Source organism: Eublepharis macularius, chromosome 8 (genome assembly GCF_028583425.1).
Source record: "Eublepharis macularius isolate TG4126 chromosome 8, MPM_Emac_v1.0, whole genome shotgun sequence".
Taxonomy (NCBI): Eukaryota; Metazoa; Chordata; class Lepidosauria; order Squamata; family Eublepharidae; genus Eublepharis; species Eublepharis macularius.
Window position 1 is genome coordinate 4,981,390 of NC_072797.1, and position 20,024 is coordinate 5,001,413.

General features: G+C 45.3%; 1 protein-coding gene across 27 annotated transcripts in view; it reads right to left on the reverse strand.

The window, feature by feature from the left end:
- The window catches only part of CELF4 (CUGBP Elav-like family member 4), a 999,910-nt gene that overhangs the window by 371,672 nt on the left and 608,214 nt on the right, over positions 1–20,024 (reverse strand). For 17 of the 27 annotated variants that reach the window (XM_054986392.1, XM_054986378.1, XM_054986390.1 and 14 more), the window contains exon 3: positions 18,659–18,707. In XM_054986392.1, coding sequence (XP_054842367.1) covers positions 18,659–18,707 — 49 coding nt within the window. Of the gene's footprint in view, positions 1–18,628; positions 18,708–20,024 lie in introns of all 27 variants that reach the window. The other 10 variants (XM_054986382.1, XM_054986369.1, XM_054986380.1 and 7 more) reach the window with 2 other exon arrangements.

The following is a 20,024-nucleotide window of genomic DNA, read 5'->3' on the forward strand; positions in this document are numbered from 1 at the left end:
GTCATGGCCCAGTCTGAGAGTGAGGTCTCCTCTGGAGGAGAGGAGCCTTGCGTAGCCAGCCAGGACTCCTCAGGAGAAGAGGAGCCCTGTGTAGCCAGCCCTAGCCCTGATTCAGCAGAAGCCAGCAATCAGGAGCAACAGCTGCTGGCTGATCAGAGCTTACAGCCAGCAGCTGAGGCACCAGCACCCTCTAGCTCCTACACCACAGGGGAAGCTCAGCCAGGAACTTCTACAGGTGCAGCGCAGCCAAGAGCCTCCACCCCCCCAGGTTCACCCACGCCCAAGGAACGCCGCAGGCAGCACCAGAGACTGGAACTGCAGGAGATACGGCGCAATGCTCACCTCTTGAGCCAATGCCAGCTGCTGGAGAGTGATGATGAGTAGTGTCAGGATGGAGCCCCAGCAGCTGGCTGAAAACCACGCCTGGCTATAAGAGCCAGTCTGGAGGAACTGCCGGGTGTGGAAGCAACGTGTCTATTGCCTGCAACCACTCCGTGTTCTGTGAACCTTGCCTGTGCCCATGCCCATGCCCGTGCCCGTGCCCGTGCCCGTGCCCGTGCCCGTGCCCGTGCCCGTGCCCGTGCCCGTGCCCGTGCCCGTGCCCGTGCCCGTGCCCGTGCCCGTGCCCGTGCCCGTGCCCGTGCCTGCTTTTGGACCTGACACTACCGGTAAATGACCTTGGATTGTACCTGACCTTGCTCTTGGACTCTGGACTCACTCCTGGCATTATCTCGTGCTCTGACCACCGGTTTGACCTGGCTTTTGCTCTTGGAACTCCCCTCAGACTCTGCCATTAAGGTTTGGACTTGAACCACCCTGCTTGGGCTGGCCCAGCCTGTGACAGCCCAGGTGCCAACGTGATGATGTCCCTTCTGGAAGTGACGTCATGCTGGACGTGGGGGCACTCCTGCGCTTTGCACGGGGCTGATTCTTTGAGAATTGGCCCCAAGTGAATGGGCCACTGGCAGGCTCCCTGCAAGCATACACAGTGTGCGTGCTCCCAGCAGATGCAATGTTGTCACTTCTGGAAGAGATGTTGCACTGGCCACGGGAGTGCCCCTGAGCTTCATTTGCGGCCAATTCTCAAAGAACCAGCCCCGTGCAAAGCGCAGGAGCACTCCCATGATGGGCATGACAACGTCACTTCATTGCATGTGCTGGGACCACGTGCACTGTGCATGCTCCCGGGGAGCCTGTCAGTGGTGGGTGCTGTCTGGGCAGCCCAAAACCTCTCGCTGGTCACCACTGACTGGTGGCCAAGAATTTATTTTATTTTTTTATTTTGTTACACTTCTAGACCACCCTCCCCGTCAGACAGGCTCAGGGCGGTGTAACAACATACAATTTTTACAAAAAGATTAAAAACAATAAAAACATTATAAAAACATTAAAACATTATTCCATATACAATTAAAATTGGCGGATATCAATATTAAAATACAGCATTTAAGATGCAGGGCTTGGCTCTTTTATCATGTCCTGCGTCACACTTATGAGCTCCTACATGGGTGGTGGATGGTCTTCAGTGGTATGGCCAGCGAGAGGACAGCCTAGCCCCCACCAAATGCCTGGTGGAACATCTCCGTCTGGCAGGCCCGGTGGAAAAATAACAAATCCCGCCGGGCCCTGGTTTCTTCAGACAGAGAGTTCCACCAGATTGGAGCCAGGACTGAAAAGGCCCTGGCTCTGGTAGAGGCCAGGCAGACCTCCCTGGGGCCAGGGACCATCAGCAACTGCTTATTGGCTGACAGAAGCGACCTCCGGGGAACATATGGGGAGAGGCGGTCCCGAAGGTATGCTTGGCCCAGTCCACATAGGGCTTTATAGGTCAGCACCAGAACCTTGAACCAGACCCGGTACTCAACCAGAATGTAAACCGCCGGGAGATTGTCTAACACTGATGGGCACCTGGGATCCCTAGACCCAACCGAATCGTTGTTATCACATAGAGGGGGGTGGTCCTTATATGTGGGTGGGAAGCAAAGCTTCAGCATCCAAGGTTGCACCCAAGTTAAAACACACAAGAATCAAATACAAAACAATGGAAACAGTTCCATTCCTTCACAGCAATCCTTAGTGCTGAATGTTTGATGTATTGTTTGGCTGTGCCCACAAAGACTGTGTCTTTGTGAAAAGTCAGCTGTGTTTTTCACAACATCTTGCTTGGCCACATGTACATACTCCCTGTGACTGTTGCTGAAAGGCACATTGTTAAAGGCAGAGGTATGAATAATGTTTCACATTTTGAAATGAGATTTACTATTTCAATATCTCTGCAAACAATCTTAAGCTGGTCTCCTTGGAAGTAAGTCCCATTTATTCAGTAAGGCTTATTCCCAGAGAATTGTCCTCTGTTAGGGGTGTGTGTTTGCGTATTCCAGAGTTGAAATTAAACTGGACATTAGGTGTTTTGGATCAGCTCGCGGACACCGAAACACTCCCAGAATTCCAAAGTAATGAATATTTGTTTGCTGGAATTTTGAGAGTGTTACATATTTTGGGGAGGTGCAGGAGTGGAGATGGAAAGAGAAGGAGCTTGCCCCAGGAAAACAAATGTTAGATGGTATGTCTCTTCCCTTTAAATTTTAAAGGGCTATTATGTTTTAGGGGTCCCTGACCTGGATAGCCCAGGTGAGCCTGTTCTCGTCAGATCTCAGGGCCAAGCTACAAGTGACGAATGACACAGGTTGGACGTTTGTCCGCTTCCGTCAAGTTTTGATGGGAAATGTAAGCATCCTGGTCTTGCAGCTTGGCTCTCTGACTGCTGTCCAATGGACTTTTCAACTGTCACTTGCACAACATTCCGTCAAGCTGCCTACATTTCCCATCAAAACTTGAGGGAAGCTGACAAGTGTCCAGCCTGTGTCATTCATCACTTGTAGCTTGGCCCTCAGAAGCTAAGCAGGGTTGGCCTTGGTTAGTAATTGGATGGGAGACCTCCAACGAAGATCAGGGTTGCAGAGGCAGGCAATGGCAAACCACCTATGTTAGTCTCTTGCCGTGACAACCCCACCAGGGATCTTCGTAAGTCAGCTATGACTTGAAAGCACTATCCACACACATTTTAGGTGGATGGACTTAGGCTCCTAACTAAAGAGGCCAGGAAGAGAAAAAACTGGTTAAACAACAGGAAACAGAGAGCAAGAATAAATGGACATTTCTTGCAATGGAGGGAAGTAAGCAGTGGGGTCCCACAAGGGCCGATTCCAGACGACTAACCTGAAGGTGCTGCATGCCGCCATGTTCCGGATCGCGATGGGGAAAATGCGACGTCGCGCCAAACTCGCGCAAGGAAACGCAATATTTCGCGTTTTCCCCATCGCGATCTGGAACATGGCGGCATGCAGCGCCTTCAGGTTAGTCGTCTGGAATCAGCCAAGGATAGGTTTTGGGACTGGTGCTATTTAACTTGTTCATAAATGATCTGGAACTGTTATTGGCCACCCTCCCAAGATTCGTGTTGTGTGTTCATATGCTTTTATTGAATTATTTTATACATGATTGTAAATGTTGTTTTAATATTCAAACATTTTAATGTTTGGGTAGCGTAGAAGTGTTTTAAATGAATAAAATTAAACTGGGGGAGAGCCATGTAGTGGTCAAGTTTGCAGATGACACAAAATTTTTCAGGATGGTGGAAAACAAAGGTCGACACAGTGAAGAGATCCAGAAGGATCTCCACATATTGTGTGAGTGGGCAACAATGGGGCAAATGAAGGTGATGCACATAAAAAACAACAACAAAAATCCCAACTTCAAGTATATTGTAAAGGGGTCTCAGACTAACAGTGCAATCCTAAGACGAAGTACTCCAGTCTAAATCCATTGATTTTAATAGGTTTAGACTGGAGTAACTCTGCTTGGGGATTGCATTGTAAGAGGAAAAGAGACCTTGGTGTTGTAGTGGATATGTCAATGAAAAGATCAACCCAGCGAACCACAACAGTGAAAAAGGCAAACTCTGTGAGTGTGACTACAAGTGACTTTCTTCACGTGGAGAACACTAGAGTGGTCCTTCCCCTCTCTGTTAGAATCGCTGCCTGAAGAGCCACAAGAGGGCTTCATTTGGGGGCGGGCAGCTGCTACTTTGTCCCAGGGTGTCCTGTAGGCTGCCTGCTCCTGGGGAGCTGCCCAGGAGAAAGCGGCCGCCTCGGTGAAGCTTCAGCCGTAGCAACAGTGGAAGGATCTGCTGCAGATTCTTCCACTGTCACTGAGGCTGAAGCTTCACCAACGCTGCCACTTCCAGAGCAGCTCCTTGGGAGCAGGCAGCCTGCAGGATGCCCTGGGAGAAAGTAGCAGCTGCCCGCCCCCAAACGAAGCCCTCTTGCGGCTCTTCAGGCAGCGATTCTAACAGAGAGGGGAAGGACCACTCGGACTTCACTTCCCAGGTAAACTTGCGAGAAAAATCTACTGTTCTCCATGTGAATAAAGTCACTTGTAGCTTTGCTCTGTGATGGAAAGGGACTGAAGATAAAATGGCCAAAATTATACCGCCCCTGTATAAATATACTGTGTGGCCGTTTGTGGAATACTGCGTGCCATTCTCTTTATTCTATCTCAAAAAGGACATCATAGAACTGGAAAAAAGGACGGAAGATGGCAGCCAAGATTATTGGAGGTTTGGAGTGCTTTTCCTATGAGGAAAGGCTAAAGAGTTTGGGATTTTTCAGTTTAGAAAAGAGACAACTAAGGTTTCTAAAATTATACATGGGGTAGAGAGAATGGACAGAGAGAACTTTGTTCCCACTCCCAAAATACTAGAAGTCGAGGGCATCCAATGAAGTTGATGGGCAGTGGATTCAGGATGGACAAAAGGAAATGCCTTTTTATACAACAAGTGATTAAAATGTGAAATTTGCTGCCAGAGGGTGTTGTGATGGCCACAGACAGAGACAGCTTTAAAAAGGGAAGAAACAGATTCATGGAGGAGAGGTCTGTCAGTGGCTACTAGCCATGATGACTAAAGGAAAAGTCCAAATTCAAACCTCTGGACATCGGTGCCCAGAGGCAACATCAAGTTAAGGTGTTGGCAACTATGCCTTGCTGTTGGCCAGACTAATTGGTTGGCCACTGTGCGAGACGGCGTGCTAGACTAGTTGAACAGCTGGTCTGATCCAGCAGAGCTCTTCTGAGGATCTTAATCGTATTCACGGCACAGTGTCTTCTATCCCATGTTTAATCCCCTCTGAAGGCAGTAGCCATTTCCACAACTTGTGGCAGAGAATTCCATGACTTAATTATGCACGGTGTAAAGTAATGCTACTTCCTGGCAACTCCAGCTGCTGTCGTCTGACACGGGCGTCGTTAGAGTTATATTGAACGGCCCCCACTTTTTCTGAGGGAAGAAAGGTTGTATTTTTAGAGGCGAAAGCTCACCTTCCGGGGATAATTCCCTGGCTTTGAGATTTCCTCCAAAGGTAGACAGTGTTTCTGCAAAAAGGTTATTTACTCTATCGGTGAATAGTCGGCATTTGAGGCCTTGGGAAAGTAGCAACTTCTTTGTGCAAAGAGAGAAGGAGAAAATAAAACGTCAGCAGCTTGAAACGAGCTTTAAATATCTCCAACCGGGTGTTTGTTCGTGGGATTTGAGGAGGCCTGAACTGCTGTTGATCCCTTTGTGACCAGAGAGTTGCGCCTGCTTTACGGCTTCTTACTGCAGCTGCATTTAAGAGATAGTCTATCCGACAGGCCGGCTGTGACAGATTCCCATTACATGGGGTAACATGTGAAGGTCAGGATTAGGACTAACACCTGTTTGACGCTCTAATGCAATCTTTTTGCTGCAAAGTGGCTGAGGGAATGACGAAAACCCGAAAACGTTAGCCAGAAATTATATTCTAGATATCATTTGCAGTAAAAAGGCCAATTTCCTAGGGATGCAGAGATACACATTTTCCCATTCCTTTTAATTTCCATGCATGGTCGAGAATGTCATTTTAATCTCACCTAGTCTTTTTTGTGTGTCAATTTCCCATTTTTGTTTATTTCTTTTATGGTGTTTCTGCCCTTTCTTTACCATTTTAACGTTATGTGCCATTCCCACGTAATTTTAATGCCATTTTTACGCAACTGATATAAAACCCTAGCGACAATTTAAACAATGACATTTCTAGCAAATTTTGGTGATATGATTGGGGAAAAGGACAGACCCGATATTGCCTCAAGTGCGGAAGAGCCATGAGAGAAACTTGACTTTCCAACTGAACCAGAGTTATCACAAAATGAGATAACATCCCTACATTTTACTCTGTGTTCATTGTTTGCTGTTCTCTCCTTCTACTGTTATTTTTTTACCATGGTACTTTTCACACTAGGATTTTAAAGCATGTCTGTACCTGTTCTGCATCCCATGTTTGCAGTGGTTTCACACTTGCAAGCTAGTCATGGGACGCGGTGCTGCTCTTTCCCCCCATTATCCCGATTTTTCTCCCTGCTGACATATCGTGATGTTAATTTTTAGTCAGCTGCCCAGTCGCTGCTGACCCGATTAATGGCAATGTGAACGTTTTGCAGTGCTTCCCCCCTCTCCTTTACCCTGGGAGCTGATGGGTTTGTGAGGAATTAACCACACTCACCGAACTCAGCTCTCTGAACTCCTTTTCTGCCATTTTTTTTGGCTGCTCTGAAGCCCTCCTGACAACCACCCACTCCCACCCCACTTTTCCCAGTGGTAAGGCAGGACTTCAGTTTCTATGGCACTTTTTTTTTTAACTTTGAGCATATGTAGTAACGTTGCTGCATTACTACATCTTCTGACAGACAAGCCTCCCCCCATGCCTCCCTCTTCAACCACCCACCCCCACCTCACTCTTCCCAGGGTAAGGCAGGACTTGCCTCCTCAAAGGTAAGGCATGGTGGAGGGGAGCAGATTCATACCTACCCCTGGTTCAGCCGAGATGCGCCGAGCTGGGGCTTGGCTGGGGTGCTGGCTCTTTTGCTCCCGAGAGCCACCTCGTCTGAGGCCTGGCTGTGGAGCATGAGAGCAGGTGCCCCAGCCAAGCCTCAGCTCACTGCACACTCAGCTGAGCATGCAGCAAGCTGGGGCTGGGATGAAGTGGCTCTTGTGCTGCACAGCCTGGCTGCAGAGCTTGAGAGTGGGCACCCCAACCAAGCCTCAGCTCACTGTGCACTCAGATGAATGCAGAATGAGCTGGGGCTTGGACGAGGTAGCTCTCGTGCTGCGCAGTCTGGCTGTGGAGCATGAGAGCGGGCACCCCAGCCAAGCCCCACCACACACAAAGAAAATTCAAGCTCCAATGCACTCTCTCTATCAAAATGACAACAGCAACTGTCTCTCCCTCTCCACTGTCTGCAAACTAAGCCAGAGCTGGGAGCCCCCCTCCCCCCCTGCTCTTTGCTTCCTTGTAACAAATTTGGAGCTCCACACTTGAAATCAAGACCTGCCTATTAAGCTAAATTGGGCTTAGATTGGGGTTTCCAGGGCAACAGCAGGAGTTCGGACAAAGTTCAGACAATCCCTGCCTAAGTTGCCAAGGGAATTGATTGCAGGTGCCAGACTGCCTGGTTTGACGAATAGCAAGACGAATAGCAACAAACAAGTCTTGCAATGACCACCTGGTCATTTAGAATGGGGCCTCACGAACAGCTTGTTCCCGAACAGCAGATCGGGATGTTTGTGGCTTTTTTTTGGTTGTATTGCTGTTCGTGCCCATCTCTACTCTTAACCACTACACAAAATGGGCTCTATATACCTGTGAGTATACTAAACTAACAGTGTAATCCTGAGCAAATTTGCTCCAGTCTAAGCCCATTGAAATCAACTGGCTTAGACTAGAGCAACAGGGCTTCGGATAGCGCTGTCAACTCAGTAACTAAAGTATTTAAACTAAAGTCAGCTCATAAGAACAGAAGAACAGCTTGGCTGGATCAAACCAACTCTCCCTCAAATCCAGTATCCTGTTTCAGAGAGATGCTCCTGGAGACCTTGAAGGAGAGCCTGGAAACCAAGGATGACCCCTGTTGTTGCTCCCCAATGCTGTTATACTGAAGGTTACTGCCTTTTAACATGGAGGTTCTATTTCCACATCAAAGATCTCCTCCTCCATGAATTTGTCTACTCCCCCTTTAAAACTGTGTATGTCAGTGCCTGTCACTACGTCCCATAACCGTAAATTCCATACATTAATTACTCTCTTAAAAAACATATTTCAAAGTAGTTTCTTGCCGGATTTGTTCTATTGACCCTATTAGATCTCTCCCCCTCCTCCGTTTTTAGCTTTCTAAGTGCTGCAAATTGCTATTATCTTTTTTGAATGAGATGAATATTTTAAATGATACAAAAGTTCCCTTCAATCCATCATCAAACAGTTACTACACAGGGATTTCAGGGGAAGGTATCTCGGCCCCAATTAGACACCCTGCTAAAGATATCCCACAACAGCACTCTAATGTTAGCTTTTTCAAAAGCACCTGGTAGAGATGATTTTGAATATCTTATCCCTGCTGCTTATTTCTAAAAATCCCCTTATCAATTGTGTGCATTTTTTAATGTTATGCATACCTTGGTAAATCAGCACGACATATTCTACATGTATTAGGCATACAAGCAGCATACATTATACATATGAATGCAACACAGATTGCATATAAAATCATGCAGCATATAAATACAAACTAATCTACAGAACCAACAGTGAAAAACAGAGAACTCAAAACTGTTGACTAAAGTATAAACAAACATAACTGGAAATGAAACATCAAATCTCCTTGCATTCCGTAATATGTGGCAATATCAGTTTGGATACTGTAGATCTCTTCCACTGATGGCCGTGCTTTTCCCAGGTACAAGAAGCATTTCCCTGAGGCAAAAGTCTCTTCCTGATTCCATGAAATTTTGTACAAGAGAAACTTTTTACAAGGTCACTTCTTGCGAGAGTCTCCATTGCTACATCTGCCAGAAAGGAACCAGCAAGAGGGAAGAAGAATTGTCCTTCCAGCGAACCCTGTGCACAAATTTCTGTAAAGCTGTGATCATTCTTCAGACAGCCCCATTAAAAACACACACACACACAATATTGATTGTACTTTTGCATATTCAGTGGGCACATTTGGATTGTTAATCCACCTACATTCACATGTGCCCTGGGAAAGGATTTCATTTCTTCAGTGAAACAAACGGGCACATTCAATGATAAGACATGCCGATAAGGCTGAACGGATGCATTTGGTGACATTTGTTTATTTAAAACATGTATAAATCCACCTGTCACTCGGGAATCTGGGACTCAAGGATAGTAGCAATAATGTAACCCAAACATCGGCTGATTCCACACACGTTGGATAATGTACTTTCAATACACTTTAGCTGTTGTTTGGAAGTGGATTTTTTGTTTCGTACTCAAAAAATTCAGTTCCAAATGATCTCTAAAGAAGACTGGAAGTGCATTATCCAACGTGTGCAGAATCAGCTAACATTTCAATTTTTTTAAAAAAAACTCCTTAAAATACCCACAATAACATATTTTAAAATGCCCCTTCAAAGCCAGACTATATTCCACGTCTGACAACAGCAAGGAATGTGATATTGGCAGCATGGTTTGGTGGGCTAAGGTTCTTAAGTTGTTTGCTTTAAAAAAAAGTTTCTAGCACTTATGACTACAATGAAAAACAATGAAAGAATGCATGGAAATTGGTCAGAGGAGCTATGGATATCATTGATGTCAGCATATATGTTAGACTTGCTGTCGTTTTCCCCCCTGTGGAAGAGGATGGAAAGAAGGGAGTCATAAAGTCAAAGGGAGCTACACTTCGGCTACTTCCTGTGGGAGTTTCCTTTGGAACATCTTCTGCCAGAGCAGATGTAGACAAGCTAACACAGATGAACTGTCTAAGGCAGGCAGAACAAAGCCTCTGGATTGGCCAGGCAGGTGCAGAAAAAGGAGACTGAGCTTCTGCCCTTTCTTGCAACATTTGAGCTTCCAACAAGTCCAGTCTCTTACGCAGCCACCCACAACCCCCTCTTAGCCATGACACAAGCATGCAGACCCGAGATGTTATTTTCATCTTGAGGATTAGTTGCCTTCCTCTCCCCTCTGTGCAAAGTTTGCCCCATCCCATTTTGAAAAGAAACCAGTGGCAATAGCAGCTGCAGTCCCACCCTCCAAAGCAAAAAAAAAAAAAAAATCAATAAAGCATTTTCAATTGCAACTGTTCAGCGAGCCAATTCATTGGATGCTTAACGCATCCATATGGATTGCACAAATTCCGCTATATTATAGTAAAATGCACATCACTTCCAATAAAGGGAACACATTTGCTATTGATGTGCTATAAACCACAATGCGAGGAGGGGTTATTGCAGCCTTGGGTAATAACAAGCCTGTTAGAGACGAGGCGCATCAGCCTTGCCATAAAGGAGCGGCACTCCGAGCCATTATTCCCCGACACTCCGACGGGCCGAGTTCAGCGACTGCTTTCACAAATTAATTGTGTGGCGTGTCTATAAATATATTATTAATGCATGTAATAATCCATCGACAAGCAACCTTTATATTAAAAAGAGATCAGAATGGTTAATAGGCCCCTGAGTTCTGCCAGGATATTTTGCTGAGCTGTAATTAAAGAAGTGGGTCATTGTCGTCTGCTCGTTCCCCCCACCCCTCACCTTGTTTGACGTGGGATAGCTGCTTTGTCAACTTATGACAGTATCTGGAATCTGTCTTTGTCGAAAGAGCTGGCCTGCTTTACCTTATTCCTGGTCCTTCTCAGCTCACCAGCAAGAAGAGCCAAAAGTCTTTCTCATCGCTTTCTACCGTAGATGTCGAGGAGTTAGCTGTGTTTGTCTGTAGTTGCAAAATAGTAAAGAGTCCAGTAGCACCTTTAAGACTAACTGACTTTATTGTAGCATAAGCTTTTGAGACCCACAGCTCTCTTGATCAGATGCATTGTCAGATACTATAGATCTCGTAAGCAGAGAGCTGAAACTTTGGCACACCTGCGATGGTCGAGTCTGTGCTCAGCAGCCCCTCTGATGCTGTTGGCACCGAAGAGAATCAGCTTTGGCCAAGCTGCCAAAGGGCTTCATGGCCTTCAAGGACAATGGACCACTAGGAAATTTCCTAGTAGTCGAATGGCCAGTCTGACCCTGAGTGCAATCTGACCCCCCCCCGTTAGCTGCTCAAGTACCACTTCGCCAGTTTCCCACCACTACCCACCTTGACGTGCTCAGTTTAAAGAAATTGTGTTTCAATTCTGTCACTGATCCCAAGAAAAGCAAATTGGATCCCCAAGGCAGCAAATATTAAAAAACAGAAAACAAATTTAAAATGACGTTTTAAACAATTCACATGTAAAACATTTAAAATAGTATAAAATAATTCAATAAACTCACACAAATACAAAATTCCGAGAACCGGGGTGGGGGGGGAGGGAGAGCCAAATGATACCAAAAAAGTCTTCACCTGCTGATGGAAGACAACAGTAGAGGGGGACAGACAAATTTCCCTGGGGAGTGATTTCCAAATTTTTGGTTCCATAATTAAGAAGGCCCTTTCTTTGGCTGCCAGCTCAGAGCCAAGCTACAAGTGACACCTGACACAGGTTGGACACTTGTCAGCTTACTTGAAGTTTTGATAGGAAATGTAGGCGTCCTGGTCTTACGGCTTGGCTCTCCATTTAATTGAAGTTTACAGAAACCTCCCCCCACACCCAGTGGAGGGGAAGGGGGGCGCCTGGTGAAAGCCCGACACTTGCACTCCCCTCCCAACCGCATGTTCTCCCTCTCATAGACTGCCACTCTGTAAACTTCAGTTAAATGGAGAGCCAAGCTACAAGACCAGGACGCCTACATTTCCCATCAAAACTTGAGGGAAGCTGACAAGTGTCCAACCTGTGTCAGGTGTCTCTTGTAGCTTGGCTCTCAGATGACGGAAGTACTTGCAGCAGGGCCTCCAAAGGACTGGAGTGAAAGGGGAAAGTTCATAGGGGAGAAGGTGGCCCTTAAGGGATGGAATCATGGAATTGGGATTAAAGACCATCTAGTCCAATCCCCTGCCCAATGCAGGAACAGCCTAAAGCATCCCTGACAAGGATTCGTCCAGCCACTCCTGAAAGACTGCCAATGAGGGGAAAACCACCACACCCCTAGGCAGCTGATTCCACTGCTGAACTCCTCTTAACTTGAAGAAGTTTTTCCTAATATCCAGCTGGTACCTTCCCTCCTGTAATTTAAACCCATTGGTTCAAGGCCTACCCTCTGATGCCAACAGGAACATCTCCCTTCCCTCCCCTAAGTGGCAGCCCTTTTAATACTTAAATCATCATGTCTCCCCTCAGCCTCCTCTTCCCCAACCTGAACAGTCCCATTTCCCTCAATCTTTCCATATAGGGCTTGGTGTCCAGGCCCCAGATCATCCTGGTTGCTCTCCTCTGCACCCGTTCCAAGTTGTCCACATACTGTTTGAAGTGAGGCCTCCAGAACTGTACACAATCCTCCAGGTGGGGTCTGACCAATGTGTTATATAGTGCGTTATACGAACCAAATGAGCCAGCCTAAAAGTTCGTGGTGGTTCTTCAGAAATGGGATCTGACGAACCGTGGTTCATGAACCACGAACCATCCTAGCTCATGCTTAATTTTGGTTCGTATTTCGGTTCGTGCCCATCTCTAGTAACAACCTGTTAGTATTTCCCTTCATTTGAGCTTTGCATAAAAATGTTAGACTGTATCCTTTTGGATTTCATGGCCTCCTGACCCCCCCCCCCCCGGTATTCTCTCTGCATATATATGATATATATCTGTCCAATGAGGATATACTTCATACATCTGATCAATTAGCCTCTTCTTCACCAAAGCTTGGGCTAGAAGAAATATGATCGTCTTCAAGGTGCCACAAAAACTCTTTCTTGTCTTGCTAACAAGGCTACCTCTCTGGAACAATCTTTGCCGTTTAATGACAACAAAACTTAGAACTCATCTAGAGGTTTCCGATGCATGCATGCTTTATCTTGCTGCAATCTGTACTGCAACCATGTTAGGTAGGACGATACCACATTATTCTTCCCCAGGGTGAGGGCAGTGGGTGCACCTTTCTACCTGGAGTGCAGATTTGCATCACTTAATAATATTTTTAATGGACATTTAAAGTTGTGATATGACATCCTCCATTTAAAGAACAAGGGCTTGTCATTAAAATAATGGTTAAAAAAACCAAAGCTGGTGGCAGCCGTTGCCTCTCATGACAGGTTTTGCCCTTTTCTTGCCTATTCAATGATCCTGTCAACAGACATTTTCACTATCACCTTCAGTTTTCAGTTTAGAATCCAAAACAGCAAAAATAAAATAATGGATTTTCCTAATTTTTTTTTAAAAAAGGAAAAATAGCATCATTTTGGGACTGCCGACTCACATTAAAGCCACAGCATGTGTGTGAGGGTTACCCGGGCAATGATCTCAGTGAATGAAATCAATCTCATTTTAATCCCTCCAAAAGAAGTCAAGGTGGCACATATGATAAATTTCCTCTTCTTCCAGTTTTTTTCTTTCAACAACCCTTTGAGGTCAGTTAGGCTGAGGGAAAGTGTTTGGTCATCAGGGCAGAGTGGGGACTTGAACCAAGTTTTAGTCTAACACCCTAACCACTAAACCACTTTTGGTCTCCCTGGATTGCTATTAGAAAAAGGCCTTGCTGATGCTGTTACTAGCCTGGAAAGAGGAAAAGACAGACAAAAAGCCTGTCTCCCTCCCCCCCCCCCCGCCCTTTGCAGGTCTAACATCAGCAGAAGAGTCCAGGTTCCATCAACAAAAGGCCCTCCCTTTCTACACTGTGGCCTGATTTGAACCGTGAGTCCAAACAGCCGTGATTTTCCTTTAAAGATTGGTGGGAAGATCTGTTCACAGAGCTCACACCGTTACACCTGGTTTGGTCCTAAGTCATCCTGGGGGAAAAAAAATCTTTAGTTATTGCAGCTGTGCACTGCAGGGTGCTCAAAAGTGGTAAGGTTTAACAAAATTTACAGATGTTAGTACAGATGTAATCCTACCTAAAAATAAAAATGGACAACTTGTTGGAAAGCTACATTATTTCTATTAGTTACAAAGCCTCTGATTCTCCATTCCTCTCTCTGATAGTCACTTAGTAATATGGGAGCTCCACCTAGTTAGAAAGTATAGCAAAATGGAATACATGGCAGAAATATCTACATTTACAAAAAGTACAATGACAAAATAATTTAATTGTGTCATGACTCCTTATTTTCCAGCCATCAAGTGTGGACAGAAATGTCCTTTCAGGATTTTTTTAAAAAAAATTGTGGAAGAGACGCTCAGAACATAATGACATTATAATCTCCAAACAATTAGGGAATTAAATTGCATCTGTGAAATATTATCTGTCTCCACCTCTGCGGAAGAGATACTTGAAAATGTGTTTACAGTAAAGACCAGCCTCGCAGCCTCACGGAGACAGATGGCACATTGCAGTGTTCTCTTGCACATGTGCAGTTAAGACACAGGGGACTCATCTGAGAGCATAGATGCGCCCAACTTCCATTTCAGTGCAGTGTGTAAAAGAAGCCTTCCTCATGCACTGCACCCCAACCTTTTCAATCTTACACACACACTTTTAATAATGAAGATAGATCTGGATGGGTAGCCATGTTAGTCTATCTGTAGCAATAGAAAAAAACGAGTCCAGCAGCACCTATAAGACTAACAAAATTTGTGGTAGGGTAGGAGCTTTCATGAGTCACAGCTCACTTCTTCAGATACAGCTAGAATGTGAGTCCATTTGTCCTTATATCTAGAAGAGTGGAGTGATTTCAGAGGCCGAATGAATTCAGGATCATGTGTGACAAGAGGGAAAAAGGTTTTTCGTCCCTCGTGTAACAAGGGAATGCTGGCCTCCCTGGGTCTTGGTAAAGTATACTTTGCTCCCTGGGCTTGGGCCTGGTGATGAATGCATAAAGAAATGACTGTAGGTTTTGGCAACTTGTTGCTTTATCCCACCACTATCTTGTGCATTTCTCCTAGGACATACTTTCACACCTGTTGGATAATGCCCTGTCAATGCACTTTAGCAATTGTTAGCAATTGGATTTTCCAGTTGCAAATGACTGCTAAAGGCATTGAAAGTGCATCATCCAACATGTGTAAAAGTAGCACTTTCAACGCACTTTAGCAATTGTTTGTAACTGTATTTTCGTGTGAGATACAGGAAAATCCATCTGCAAATAACTGCTAACGTGTTGAAAGTACATTGAAACTGCATTATCCAACATGTGTAAAAGCAGCACTTTCAATGCACTTTAGCAATCCTTTGCAACTGTATTTTCCTGTGAAAAGCAGGACAATCAATCTGCAAATAACTGCTAATGCATGTAGAAATTGCACTGAAAGTGCATTATCCATCATGTGTAAAAGCAGCACTTTCAATGCACTTTAACAATCCTTTGCAACTGTATTTTCCTGTGAGAAGCAGGAAAATCCATCTGTAAATAACGGTTAACATGTGTTGAAAGTGCATTGAAAGTGCATTATCCAACATGTGTCAAAGCAGCACTTCCAATGCACTTTAGCAATCGTTTGCAACTGTATTTTCGTGTGAGAAACAGGAAAATCCATTTGCAAATAACGGCTAACATGTGTTGAAAGTACATTGAAACTGCATTATCCAACATGTGTAAAAGCAGCCTTAAGCTCCTCCTTTGCATTCAAGCACACACTTTGCCTCCTTTAACAGGTGGGTCTGCACCAGGCCCAGGTTTCTCACCCCCGCTTCCCTGAGCACACCGCCTCTTCCCTCAGCTCCAACCGCTCAGTTTCCCATCCTTGCCCTTGAGTCATGCTGTCCTCCAACAGCTCCTCTTGTGGGAATCAAGGCGACGTGGCTTCCATTCCAATTCCAGCACTTGGAGTCCTTGCATTATGATAAATGCTGAGAAGAGCAGTAAACAAGACGGCGGCGGGGTGAATGAGGGGAAGGTAATTAGCTAAAATACTAAAAGGGTGGCATCCGAGGAGTGTGACAGGTATAAATGATTCATGCACCCTTCCAAAGCACCTTCCCCAAAGCTGAGGCTGTTGCTTGCCCACCCCACCCCGGAAGGCTCTATGCACAATGCAGGTGCTTATTAGCAATCTCTGCAAACATGGCCGATTCACCCCCACACACCCTAGAGGAGCACTCAGCAAATTGGCTGCCCAGATTATTATTTTGGGTGCATCCTGGTTGAGAGGCAGCTGGCTGTCTCTCCTTACCAGCTTTCTTTGCATATTGCAGTGCCCTGGAAGATTAGGTTCCAGAGCGAGTATCTGGGATCTCTCCCTCTGCCCCCTGTCATTAGAAGCCTATCCTTCTTCTTCATGTATTGTTTGTATTCTTCATATATTGTTTGTGGGGCACAGGCACAGAACGATAGGAAAGAAGAGAATGAGAGGAATTGTAAACCAGAATATTAGAATTTCTCACTCAAGGAGGGAAAAGGAGTTACTACAGCTGTGAGTTGTAGTAATTCCCTCCCCCCTCACAAACACACCAGCTACACGCTGCCAAATAAAGCTTCTATTAAGAAACTTAGCCAGTCTGGGCTTCTCAGCACATTCTTTCCCATTAGTGATGTGGAGATGAGCTCTCGTTCTAAATTTTATGCACAAGTATTATGCACCTTGCTGAGTCTCAGTTCTCTACTACTTTTAAAATGAGGCATTCCCATGCAATATCAAAGCAACCTCCATGGGCCCATATATCTCCCATCTATGGACAACCTGCTCTTTGCTATATGATAGTAGTGTCCAAACGGTGTCAATACTTCCTGGCAAAGTTGCCAACTTCAGCTTGGGAAATTCTTGTAGATTTGGTGGTGAAGTTTGGGGAGGGAAAGGAGCTCAAGTGGAGATATGATGCCATAGAATCCACCCTCCCACACTACCAATTCTTGCTGAACTGATCTCTGTAGCCTGAAGATCAGTTGTCATTCTAAGAGAACGCCAAGCCCCATCTGGAGGTTAGTAAGCCTGGAGACTCCCATGATGGCTTATCAGGAACAGCTCGGTAAGAAAATGAGAAAAAATGTTCTAGGCCACACTGTTAAAATGGATCAACCCTTCAGCCCAGTAGATCCACCCAGTACCCCAGTGAGTCCCAACATGCGAGAGAGAGAGAGAGATCTCTGGCCTCCCACCCACCCCACCGCATTCTGCAGATCTTTTCTGTTGGGATTCATTGACAGCGCTCAGCAAGATGGATGTGAGGATCGACGATCTTTCTCAGCAGGGCTCGAGAAATATCACCCCATACCTTGGGATTGAGATCTGATCCCTAAACTTATAATGATTTATTATAAATTATTGGTATAATGAGCTATTTAGGGACAGGTATGTATTGGGGGGGAGGTGTTCTGAGCCACTGCGAATAGACAAAATATAAATTAAACATGTATATGTTTGCAACACACGGCCAGTTTACAGTGGACATACTAGGACTTTAAATCCACAAACGTGTGGAACGGACTCCTTGGAAATAGGAATTCCAACTAACCACTGCTCTACACCAAGCACTATCTTGTTTAATGCTGCAACGCTAAGATTCCTTTGCTGATTAGTATAGCCAGAGAATGAAATTGTGACTGCAAAAATGGTTGCCCAACAAAACACATGCACAAATCCCTCCCACCCCACAGATGCCGCGCAAAAGGTATGGGTTAGAGTCCACATTCAAGACGGGCAATGAGAAAAATTCCTCTGCTCAAAACCTGAACATTCATTCAAACTGGCAACTGAATATCCAACAGTGAAGATAAAAAGTCTCAAATTATAACCAGATGAGAACCAAGGAAGTTCTCAACCTATGACTACTGATTTTGAGCCACTAGATCACAGACAGCAGTTTCTTGGGGGACCATGCCTGGCGCCTGGACCCCACAGTCTACATTTGACCAGACACTGGCACAAGAGCCACACAAAATGACTTAATAGAACCGCTCACTTTTTGCAAAAAAGGTAACCGAATTCTCGAGCACTTGAGCTCAGATATATCCCAGCTCCTCAAGAACACAAAAAAGGAATGAAACATTCAAGCGCAGAACATTTGAGAGGTTACAAGTTAAAAACAAAACCACAACATTGCCCTTTCCGTCACAAGTGAAAGTGTAAGCATTTTTTTCACACCTCGATTAAAATGTGGAAGGATCAAGAGGTCCATATAAAATTGCTTCCAGCTGCTTCAGGCGGCCGTCCATGCACTAGATCAAATGCAGCTCCTTTGGAAGGCCGGGAGATTTCAGCCTCTCTTTTCCAATGCCCTGGAGAGAACAAGGGGGGAGACCAAGTGCAACTTGCTGCCCGGTCCAGCCGAGCTGGCTCTATAGCTTGGGCTTGGAGGGTGGCTTGACTGCGGAGAATGGACATGGCCATCGAGACCGCTAAACTTACTTATGTCAGCCCCCGATCGCCTACTCCTTAACAAGATTGTTATTTGTTTCCACAGCCATCGTTGGCACCTACCTGCCTTTTAAAATCAAATAATAATTGAATGTGAGCAAAAGCAAAAGCGAAGTGGAGGAGATTTAATAAAGAGGATCTTTGCTGCAGAGGGAATTTTTCTTTGGCAGTGATTGTGTTACTAATTGATCCGCGCATTGCCAGAGAGCAGCCAGAGACAACAATTACGCACAGAGCTGGGGGCTAGAAAGAAAGGAACTACCTCCTCGGCTCTCGCTGTCCGCCGGTTTCACCTGGATCGGTCTGTTCATCTGCAAGGAAACACAAAAGAGAAAGGCGCGTTAGGAAAAGTGTTCTGGGTGGAAATGATCAGTTCATTAGGGCTAGAAAGAAGTGCAACTAGAGATGTGGGCATTTCTTTTAGACATCACTGTACCCTGTAAGTATCGGAGCTTGCATTTGATGCATAATTCAGGATTCATCAAATGAACTTTTTTTTTCTAAAGCAAGGTTCTAGACCTTTAGAGAAATGAGCTTGAAGTCATGTTATCAAGGATGCTATATCTGATGGTTAGACCCCAGTCTCCAATGTTTAGATTCCAGGATGCTGGTCTACAGAGTATATACACATAACTTACATGGGCTTCAGAATTTATCGCATCCTATTTTCACTAACAATACCAGCCTTGGATTTATGCTGCAGAGGTCCCCGTTTGGTCAAAACCTTAACTAGCTACCTTTTCTCATGACTAGAGATAGGCACAAACCGAAATACGAACCAAAATTATGCACAAACCAGGCCAGTTCATGGTTTGCGAACCATGGTTCACCAGATCCCATTTCTGATGAACTGCTATGAATTTTTATGCTGGTTCTTTTGATTCGTTTTTTGGTTCGACACCGCAGACAGCCTGGTGCCAATCAATCAGTTTCCTAGGCAACAGGGGATGGACTTCCTGCAGACCTTCTGCTGACCCAGAAGTGAACTTCTGCTGGCCTGGAAGTGATGGTTTTCTGACCTAGATATGATGCTTTCATGAACCAAAGGAACAAGTTCGCAAACCAGGGGCAGGTTCGTAAAAGTTTGTGGTTCGTGTTTCGTGAAATTTGACGAACCACAAACCACATGGTTTGGGTTTTTTTCCAGTTTGTGCCCATCTCTACTCATGACTCTGAGATCAGACATGCTGTGGTCATCAAGGGATGAAAAAGCACACGTGAACTAATCTGGGTTCTCCATAAGAAATACACCAGCACCGACACCCAAAGTCGGCCAGCTCCGCATTAAACTATCTTGAGCTATGAGCCAAGCTGCTCCCCCATTTGGATGCAAGTGCAATGTGAGCCTCAGACCCGTTCTACGGAAGCACGTTTCCCTTCTTGAGACTCACGGGCAGCGAGAATCGCTCAGGCCTCCATTATGCTAAACTGTTTAGCAGCTTCTTTGACAGCTTCTAAACATTAAAGATGTTTGCTGAGCAATCAGAATAAATCCAAATAGAGGTTATGAAATTCTTTCCAAAATGCTACTAACCACTAAAGATAACATTAAAAAGAGAAGGGGAGGGGGAGAAGCAGCCCTAATTTTACTGTCTGACTGAGGCCACAAAATGAACCACCTTCTAGAG